We start from the raw sequence: 10439 nt of genomic DNA, 5'->3' as shown, positions 1-10439 counted from the left end.
TGAAGAGAACTTGGAGCGTTTCTTGAAGTATGATCGATTGCTTCGCCTGAGTTGCTATTCTACTCGCAACCTTTTTAGTGGGATTAGGAGGAACATCTTTCGTACATGGTGAGTTAGAATACACCGTCGGAGGTGTAACTGCATTTGCTCCACGAAACCAGCGCGTGATCCAGTCCCAAGAGTAAGCCAAGTCGGCTGTATTAATTCTGGAGCTGATCCGTGCAACGTTGTGTGGACACGAGCTCAACGCTGATCTGGTCGCTGAGTTTCTCTCTAGTCTATCAAGTACAGCTCTGCCTTCTTCGGACACCTGGTGATGAATGCACGAACGCACTTGAATATTTTTTGCACTAATTCCGCGCTGATTCAATACGTCAGAGCTGCACAGTTCTCGAATAGCCACAAGTAGATTGATATCCCTAATATTTGTCGAGTTCACAACATGAAGCTGGGATAAAATACGTCGCGTTTGTCTTTGAAGCTCGTGCAGCTCAGTTGCTGTCTGTAGTAAGTCAATTGCCATGATGGCAGCAAGAGCTAAGGATGACATGCTTTGTAGGGAAGTGGCCATGTAAACAGCATCGAAAAAATCGACAGTAAATACAACTTGGGCTGGAATCATGTCCTCTTTGTGGGTCGCAGCAGATGCGAAAACTACTTTTATCACAAGCCGGAATAGCGGGAGAAGGAGGAGAACGGGTATCTCGTAGATTGTATAGTGTGCTTTACTGAAAAGCACTTGATAAGCTGGATACGCCACGTACATGAAACCTTGGAGAGATCCGATTCTGTTCAATCGGCGAAGATTTTCACGTTGTGAACGTACTTGCTGAAATACTCGAGATCCCACGATAATTCTGAAGTATGCCAGAAGAAAAGATGTGGTTATGGTGGCCAGAGTAAACATGAAGAACGGAATCGGAAACACCCACAATTCCGCTGTGACCATACCGACAGCGACGTAAACTGTCCCCATAAAAGCACAATATGAAACAATCTGCTTCAGAGAAAATGGCGGTGCATCGAGCCAAAACCCAATCTGGATTGCTGCGGCGTATCCTATTCCAGCACCGAGTATTCCTGCTCTAATCCAAAATCCATAGTTGGCTTTCCACCCATCGCCCGGATCTTGAAGCGGGATACTTTCTTGGCAGAGCATTAAAGCAATGATTACTAGCGGAGCGCCGATTGTAACTAGTAGGACGCGGCCTATCGTTGTGTTCCGAGTATATTCCTCAAACGCCAGCATCCGTTCAATCGAGTATTTTCCTCCGAAATGTGGGAGTTGCAGGGCAAACCACGCGTTGATAAACCTCTTAATCCGCGTCTTTACAACAGTGTCGATCGAGTGTGTAGGATGAACTACTGCCGTGGGCATAATTCTCGATCGTGCCGAATGAATCGAAGACATCTTGCATACTTTGCGTTGTGCAATGGCTAATGGGAGTTCAATCACCATCGTCAGAAGTTTTACAGCGGATGTGTATTTATAGGTCACCTGTACTTTTTAGCGTTATTTTTTTCTTTCACTATACATTCAACGCATCAGGACTTCAAAATGTACCAGCAATTATTAATATATTCGGGAGTTATTTTGTTGATCATGTGCTGAGTTTAATCCACTCGAACCGGAACGTGAAGTCACAACCTAATCAAAGCAAAATAACGTAAGACAAATGTAACATAACCACGAGTTACGACATGAAACGTACCAAAGTGCACCACGCGATATGTCAAGGTCAACAGTATCCACATCATCAGTGTCGACTGGACAAATAGCGTTTGCGTTTCCAATACAAAAGCCAGTTGATAGAGTGCTTTAATCCCACAAGTTTTCCTCTTGAGTACCGCGAGAATAATAAAGGACCCGAACTCCATCAACGCGTACGCGAATATCCGTGAAACGACGCTTATGACATTATCACAATTCACTCCAGTCAATTCTGTGTGGTATTGGGCGCTAGGAAGGCGTATCATAACCAGCACAAAAATTCCGTAAACAGTGGGGACAATGACCTCCATGTACTCGGACAGAACTAAGCATTCGGAAGTAAATAACACCTCGAGCGCTTCTTGTAAAACAATCGAAGTATTCACCGCTGATTGTTTTCGACTGGCGCTTTTCTGCATCTCCGACATTGTGTCCTCAATCCTCGGAGATGAAATTAAAGGTGGCTTCGAGAAGACTGGCTCAACAGCTGCTTTCCCGCGAAAGCAACACTTTATCCATTTTGCTTTCGAAGTTTGATTGTTCGGAACAACATCATTAACATTGAACGCCACTCTTGAAAGCGTTTTAAGGTTATGCTGGTACAAATTACTGGAAGATTTGGTGCACAAATACCTCTCAAGTTTGTCCAGTAATCCCCTACCTTCATCCGACAGTTGATGATAAATACACGAACGCACTTGAGTCGTTTTTGTAAATTGGATACCAAGGATGTCAACTCTGTTGCACATTTCCTTAACCGCGTCAAGAAGATCATCGTTTTGTTGCTCCATAGTAGGCAGTCGACTGATCCGGGATAGAATTCTCTGTGCTCGTTGGCGCAACTCGTGGATCTCGCTTGCTGTCTGCAATAGATCGATAGCCATCACACTAGCTAATGCCAATGGTGACAGCGATTGAATAAACGAGGCAAAATAAAATGCGTCGAAAAAGTCAACCGTGAACACGACTTGAACTGGAATCATATCCTCTTTATGTGCAGCTGCACGCGTGAACATCAGCTTTAACACCAGTCGGACGATCGGAAGTATCATGAGTACTGGAATCTCGTACAATGTGCGGCTTGCTCTAGTGAAAAGCATTTGATAAGCTGGGTACACACAGAACATGATTGCCTGCACCGCTCCCACTCTACGTAATCGGTGAAGCTGCTCTCGACGGGACATAATTTGTCGAAAGCATTGAGCACCGACCACAAGTCTAATGTAAGCGAAAATGACAGTTGTCGTCACCATGCAAAGGCTAAACATGAAGAATGGGATCGGAAATACCCAAAACTTTGCGAAAGTCATTCCTGCTACGATATATCCGGTCGCCATTAGAGTACAGTACCCCAAGATTTGATTCAATGTGAGTGGAGGTACATCTAACCAAAATCCGATCTGAATTGAAGCTGCATTGCCGATTCCAACTCCTGCTAGCCCAGCACGAACCCAAAAACCGTAATTTGCTTCCCACCCATCAGCTGGATCTTGTAGTGGAACGCTTTCTTGACACAAAACCAGAGCGATCACAAATAGTGGCACCCCAATAGTCACCAGAATTACTCGAGCGAAGGATGTATTTCGGGTGTACTCTTCGAGCGCCAGCATTCTCTCTACTGAATATTTCCCACCGAAATGTTCAACATGAACCGCAAACCAAGTACCAACAGCTCTCGCAAATTGAGCTCTAAGTGAGTGATACAGGCGATGCGTTTCCGTTGGCACAGGAAGAGCTGGCAGCAATACAACAGATTTAAATGCTGGTGACTCAAGTCCGGCGACCATATTCACCGTCGTCTTGTAAGTTTGTTATGTGGCCAAAGTTAGCTTTGAGTGAAGAATATTTTTAGCGCGGTTATTCGTGTGGACTTTACGTCGTCGATGACAACGTAAAGTCCCTCACTTCCGGTTTCATTCTTGCCTTCTTATTCCAATTGGCATGTTTGTAGGACATCACACATTCACACTTAAAAAAAATTATTAGAGTCATGCAGCTAACTCGATTGGCGTATTACTGCAGCCTATGTAGATTTATATCTTGCGGGGTGCATAGTATATGTCGTGGATTAGTACAGTTGAGGAGTACAATTCACAGATTATTGAGCTGAGACGTATACTGAAGCTTGGTGCAATTGCTACGAACATATTGGAGATAACGAGGATGTGCGAGGCGGGTACTATTAATTCGTCTCGTAGAACGGTCGTTCGGTGCTTGGTGTGAGCATAACTTCACGCTCAGTGCTGCTGGTGATCGACATCCGTCCGGCATCAACGCTTTTCCACCTTTTTGAACGCAAATCACGCTGCGCAAACGCCACCGCGCTCATGGCCTTGGCTCGATGCATACACAGGATGCAGACGCTGCACTTAGTGAAGTTGACAACGCCATCCGTGACATCAACCGGAATCTTGCGCACGACTTGACACGAATTACACACCGCTTTACGGCACACAAGACATCGTCGAAAGTTGGTGTTGCTCTTTGGTCCCCCGAATGCGCTTTTACATCGTCCAACACATTCGATCATCGGTGGCAGCGGTGAGTGGTGTCCAGATTGGCCGGCGTCATGAATCATCCAAGCCAATTTCTTCGAGTACGCTGCGTCACTGGTCATCCCTGCACCCAGCACGCAGCTCACCAATACCGGGAAGGCTGCAAACTCGGGGACAATCCCCATCGGTGCAGCGAACCCTTTCATGTACAGTTCGACCTTACCGTTCGGGAGTTCAGTCTTCAGCCAGCACAAGGAGCACTTGGCTCGGATGTAGCTGTTTTTGTTCGTCGGTTCAGCTAGGTCCACCGAGTGCAAGACGTAGTATCCCATACGCTCTCCGTGCTGGTTCGTCGTCATCCCCATGGAAATGACCAGACAAGCACCACGAGTTTTGGCCAAAGGGAACGACATCCCCAACGTACAACGCGCCACACCGCAGAATCGGAACGGATCTTCCAGACTCGGTTCGGCTATTGTAGCCAACCAATGGAAGTTCTCCATGGCGTCATCTACGACCGCCGTTCGCATCTTGACGGCGTCGTTACTGTCGACGAAGCAGCCGTACATTTCGTCATCCAGCGTTCCCTGCAGCATCCCGACGATCTTAACGGACGGTGCAGATTTGCATGGAACGAGCTGTAAACTGCCGTCCATTGCCCGAATTGACGGGTACGTTGGACGGGGACCCGATCGTTCACGGTAGACGATGAGGTTGTCGCGGTGGCCGACATCTTTCCAAGCGTTCGGGTCCACGACCCGCTTTTCATTAAACCGGAATCTGTCGTAGTACTCGGTGGTGTCGACCACTACTTGGTCGGCTAGATTTTCAAGACGATGTGCTTCTTCTTGAGAGAGATACAGACGTTCCTGTACCGAGTGCGTTGACCTGGTTGCCCGTTCCGACGATGTCGTGCTGCTCATAGTTTTTCTCCGATTCCGAAATTGGGTTGAGGTGGACTCGGTGAATAGGAAAGTGATTGCCATTGCCATCGGAACTATTTAACAAAAAGACGACATGTCGTGGTTGTACGTGCCTAAGGGTAGTTGCTGCACTTAACTTCCGACCAGGAATTTAACCTCCATTGCTAGCGGCTACTTTGCTTTCGGAAGGTGTGCATCTCGATCCGAACCGATTCTCAGCCTTTCTTCACAATACTCATGGTCAACAGGGGGTGCATTCAGAGAGTGCTCCCTTCGGACAAGAAAGGCGACTGTTTTCACTTCGGCCTTAGGCAGGTACAGCCTGTACCTGCCTGTACCGTACAGCGACAACGTTGAACAGGTACCGCAACTTGGACTGCTAAACTTGATTATTTCAGCAATAAAACTTATTTTAATGGTGTACAATTTCCCCGAAATTTGATTTTTCACAATTAAGCAATGTTTGCATTTTTACTAAACTATCAACTTAAACAGGTAATAAGAAAAACGAATTATGTATGGCCAGCTCACCTCCGAACCGAAACCAAAACACTGTGCTCGAGTTGATTGTATTCTGCTACGTTTTGATCGATTGCTTTGTTGCAATGAGAGCGTCGCCACCAAAAAGTGGCCATGAACTCGTTACCTTCGCTTCTGTCGATTGTCGTTATGCCGACAAATCCAGGGGTGGGACCCCTGTTTGAGGCCTTGTCTCCTCGAGCCCCAAGCTCCGTGGGTGTGCTGCTTTGTGGTCTTTGGCGAAATTTCGTTGCATTACATTCTCTAATCGTGCGTCGGTTGCAAAACTTCATCGAGTCACCGAAATACTGCAAATGCATCGTGAGCTGATAGATAACGTAATTAAATGATTCGCAGCGCCATGTGTGCACGAACGATGCTTTTCAACACTTGATTTCGAAGCTAGATCACTTCTACGTCCTCTTTAACGTACTATCCCCATAGATCAAGCATGGCTCGTCACTTCGTTCGTGTCGACCTCGCTTATAGAATATACTCGGACGTCTCGGTACTGAGAGCTCGCTTACTTCGAGCGCGAGCCATCGCCATTTCTCTGGCTGCGAATTCCGTAGCACTGGTCTGTTTGGCGTACCCCATGCACAGCAAGCAAATGCAACATCGTGTTTGCTGTACGACGCTGTCCGGCGCTACATCCACCGTCACTTTCCGCGTCGTTCGACAAGAATTGCACACGAGCTGTAGACGACGAAACAGTAAAGTTAGCGAATCTGAAGTGACGAAAACTAGTCGTACGCAACCCACCGCTCGACAGACAATACAGCATCCGAGTTTCCGTTTCTTGGGCACTCCAAAATGCGCTTTACATCTCCCCACACAGTCCTCCGTCGACGGCGACACCAGTCTACTTCAGCATACAAAAATTAGCTCATGGTGACCACTAAAACATTTCCAAACACTCACCGACGTGTCGAGCGCACGGAGTCGTGCAGCATCCAGCGGATCTTCTTGGAGTAAGCAGTATCGCTGGTCTGAGCGAGTCCCAACGCAGCGTGGAGAGCTGCGTTCACCACTGCGAATTCCGGTACGCTACCCATAGGAGCGAAGAATCCTTGCATGAAGAGCTCAACGCCACCATTCGGCAGCTCGCACTTAAGCCAGCACATCGAACCTTTCGCACGAATATACTTGCTGTTGCATGAGTCGCTTCCAAGACCAAGCTGCGTGCTTCTACCCATCGGGTCGTTCGAACTCACATCAACTGAGTGAACGACGTAGTATCCGAGTCGTTCACCTCGTATGGTATTAGTGACACCCATGGAAGTGACGACGCAGTAGTCGCGCTTCTTAGCGAACGGACCGTAGCCAGAATTGCTGAAATCCATCCACGTGACTCCACAGAACCGGAAAGGGTTGTCTTTTGTAGCACTTCGAATGCGCGTTAATACTCGAAAGTCGTTGACCTGATCGTGGATGTACGACGATCGAAGTTTAGCGCCATTGTCACTGTCGATGTGCATCCCATACATCTCGTCGTCAAGTGTTCCTTGAAGAGCTCCGAGTACTAATAGTGTAGGTACCGAGGTCTTACACACAACTGGTTCAAGACGACCGTCAGGAGAACACAACGTCTGATGCTGTTGTCTCCACGACTCTCGCTCTTTGAATGCCACGAGGTTATTTTGACGACGAACTTCTTTCCATTGTTCATCGTGTAGTCGACGCTTACGGACATCACGGAAATGCAGATAGTCGCTTAGAGTCTGCTTCATAACTGAATCGGCGAGATGTTCGAGCTGATCAGCTTCTTCCAGTGATAAGATGAGTGGGGGTGGAGGGCCACTCGGTTGTGTGGTGGGTGTTTCTGGGATTAGTGGTCGATAGTTTCTGCTAGTTGTCACGTTAGCCGAAGTGTTTACTGAGGCACTCAAACTAGCCGAAAATGTCATGGTGCCATTGAGTTGAGTGGTAAATTGCGGTGGCATTGCCGTCAGCAGAGATAATTGAAAAGTGAAGATGGGGTAGAATTCGGCGTGTTGATGACGACAATATGGAATCGACTCGGTACTACGCTAGAGATCAAGTTAAACAAGTAGAATCATGTTGACCAAGTGGAAGCATGCTTCGAATACATACATCCACCTTGTATGGTGGGTTGTCGTTCGATCTTGCGGAACATCCGGTCGGATAAACTACGTGGACGTAAATTTGATGATGCCAGAGTAGTGCTTGATTGTAAAAATTCTCGTGATGGCATCGCGGCTAGACGGTAGAGTATTCTCCAATTGAGCCAAACAATGTAGATAGATTATTGAACTGTTAAATTGCTTCATATATTTTCAACGATGAGCAGACAAATCTATATCGGTAGATTGAATTCTTGGCTTATCACATATTCTCAATTATGGACAGGCAGATCTGCTATTTTTTGTTATTCGAAGTGTGGAGAATTTAGTCGTTGATGTACTAACTACACGGTACATAATAGTATGTGAAAACATAATATGATGTGATTTACAAAAACTGTATCTTTCCGCGTCGGTTAAAGATCTATAGAAAGATATGCATTGCTTGTCATTCGCTGGGTGTGCCATTTGTGAAAAAGCGCTTCTCTCCTGGTCCACGATGAAGATTTTGTATAGTGTTGCATCACTGCTGCTGCTCGTTCGTGTTCATCCCGTATTGGCATTTTCGATCGATGCCAGTGCCGAAGTCGCCGCTGCGAGACCCGAAGTTGAAGTGGAATTCGATCTGGACGCTGAGTCCAAAGCGCAATGGGGCGGATACGCTGGATCACGCTCTGATCGGCCAGTTCTCGAAGGTCGGTCAGGGTCGATGGGGATGAAAATCCGACCACTGGGAGGTACTAAGATCAAGTCAGCAGCTCCAATGTCGACGGTACTGACACCCGAAGGTTTCAACTTTGGCCGCGGTACAGCGTACGTGACAACACAGGACGTGGAAATAGGAGATGAACTACTGTCATTGCCAATGAGCCAGGTGATGAGTGTGGGATCGGCTTCAAGAGGGAGAGTGGGGCTACTATTGGAGGCGAATCCAGACCTTCCACCTGCGATCGCGTTGGGGCTACATTTACTGGAAGAACGAGCTCTTGGTGCGGCTTCCAACTTTTCCGAGTTTGTGTCTGCACTGCCGACAGCAGACTCGATCAACAGCACCTTATTCTACTCGGAAGAGGAGTTAAAGGAGATGGAAGGATCGCAATTACAGCGATTCACGCTCGGAAGAGCTCAAGCTGTTGAGACCTTCTACGACGCCCTGGCACAGCCGGTGACATCGCGTGAAGCTGTGGACCCTCCGATCTTCAAGAAGGAAGAGTTTACACTGGATAAATTCCGCTGGGCGATGGGAGTTGTGTGGTCTTCTACCTTCCAATATGGACAAACGGAGGACGAGGTTGTGCTAGCTCCTGTTCTAGACACGATCGGCATCTGCACTGAACTGGACGAAGAAGATAACGAAGCGTGTCCTGAGACGAGAATCAAGATGGATACAAGCACACAGAGACTAGTTGTGTACGCTTCGGTGTCCTATTTAAAGGGTCAAGAAGTGCGTCTCTCAATGCCACGCAAGTCGTCGACTCACCTTATGCTCAACAATGGTTTCGCGAGAGCTCGAGCTTCCAAGCTTGACAAAGTGGACCTCACTGTAACATTGGACCCAAGCGATACCTTAGCTCCTTTGAAGAATTACTTGCTCCAGACACAATTGAATGAGACCGTCAATGCGACGTATGGCTTCTTCTACGGCAGCTCCAAGATCGATGATGCCATCTCCACTTCTCTTAAGATGAAGCTCTTGTCTGGTGCCGAACTCTCACGCTACAAAGAGCTGCTTACTCCAACAGAGGACGAAGAAGAGCGACGTATCGTGAGTCTTCGGAATGAATTCGTCTTCACGCGTGCTGTCATCTCCACGTGCACGACCCTGCTCAAACAATATCCGACAACCATTGAACAAGACCAAAAAACCCTCGCTGGATTATCCTATAAAGATGACGTTAGGAGTATTCGTAAGGCACATGTCCAACGCGTTTTGATCATGGAGAAACAGATTCTGAACGAGACGATGGGACTTGCTCTGGAACAGTGGAAAGGCCTCGTGTTCTCGTCAAACCCAAATCTACAAGAAGTCTAGATTTCTATACTCTTGAGGTAACAGAATGCGGTCCAAAATACCACATTAATAGTACCACCTTTATCTTTGCAAACTGTGTTCATCTGCCCGGATCGTAAGCTTCGTACCCCAGGTACTGGCCAAAGACAGCACTCCACTATGTAGCATGAAATGTTAACGAGCATTTCGACTCACGAACCCAACGGCGGACAACCTGTCTCCTATACAACCATACCCAATACAATGCTATTGTATTGTGAGACTTTGCGTGCACAATATTCATTTTCCTACCACTTCATCTACTAACAAAGAACAACAATAGAATAGGCTCTCAATTTAACCAGCAATGTCGCACCGGACTAGTTATTATCATTATCTTCTGACACGGTTCTTAAAAACTATCATCAAACCACGGTGTAGCTTGACGGGATTCCATACCCAGAAACAACGCTGAGTATCAACGGTGGCCGTAGAGCAACTGAAATGCGACACTACACTCAGTCTCACACTGAAGCCCATACAGCCGCTGGAACAAAGATAGACTATTTCCTGGGTCGTATACAGATCTGTTCGTGAGTTTGGTCGCGTCATTTTGACGACCCAAACATCAGATCCGATCAGCAATAGGTTGATCACAAAGTGTCCTGCAATCTAAACTTTGAGGTGGACGTGTTACCACTTTTGAATGTTTTATTA

At 47.1% G+C, this 10439-nt stretch overlaps 4 protein-coding genes across 4 annotated transcripts; 1 reads left to right on the top strand and 3 right to left on the bottom strand.

Moving 5' to 3' along the window:
* Positions 1 to 1601: 1601 nt before the first annotated feature.
* PPTG_06006 (hypothetical protein) lies at positions 1602 to 2838 on the bottom strand (the record flags this gene model as incomplete). The annotated part of the gene is made up of 2 exons (XM_008899754.1): positions 1602 to 1648; positions 1713 to 2838. 2 exons carry the CDS (start codon positions 2836 to 2838, stop codon positions 1602 to 1604), a joined length of 1173 nt encoding a protein of 390 aa, XP_008898002.1.
* An 829-nt stretch (positions 2839 to 3667) lies between these two features.
* PPTG_06005 (hypothetical protein) lies at positions 3668 to 5170 on the bottom strand. Its single transcript, XM_008899753.1, has one exon. The coding sequence runs from the start codon at positions 5127 to 5129 to the stop codon at positions 3894 to 3896; it is 1236 nt and encodes a 411-aa protein (XP_008898001.1). The 5' UTR covers positions 5130 to 5170; the 3' UTR covers positions 3668 to 3893.
* Positions 5171 to 6011: 841 nt separating this feature from the next.
* PPTG_06004 (hypothetical protein) lies at positions 6012 to 7591 on the bottom strand (the record flags this gene model as incomplete). The annotated part of the gene is made up of 3 exons (XM_008899752.1): positions 6012 to 6344; positions 6411 to 6510; positions 6570 to 7591. The coding sequence occupies 3 exons, from the start codon at positions 7589 to 7591 to the stop codon at positions 6132 to 6134; spliced, it is 1335 nt and encodes a 444-aa protein (XP_008898000.1). The 3' UTR covers positions 6012 to 6131.
* A 594-nt stretch (positions 7592 to 8185) lies between these two features.
* On the top strand, positions 8186 to 9837 carry PPTG_06003 (hypothetical protein). Its single transcript, XM_008899751.1, has one exon. The coding sequence runs from the start codon at positions 8232 to 8234 to the stop codon at positions 9762 to 9764; it is 1533 nt and encodes a 510-aa protein (XP_008897999.1). The 5' UTR covers positions 8186 to 8231; the 3' UTR covers positions 9765 to 9837.
* The last annotated feature ends 602 nt before the right edge of the window (positions 9838 to 10439 follow it).

Source organism: Phytophthora parasitica (assembly GCF_000247585.1).
Source record: "Phytophthora parasitica INRA-310 unplaced genomic scaffold supercont2.8, whole genome shotgun sequence".
Taxonomy (NCBI): domain Eukaryota; phylum Oomycota; class Peronosporomycetes; order Peronosporales; family Peronosporaceae; genus Phytophthora; species Phytophthora nicotianae.
This window is presented reverse-complemented; position numbering and strand designations above follow the sequence as displayed.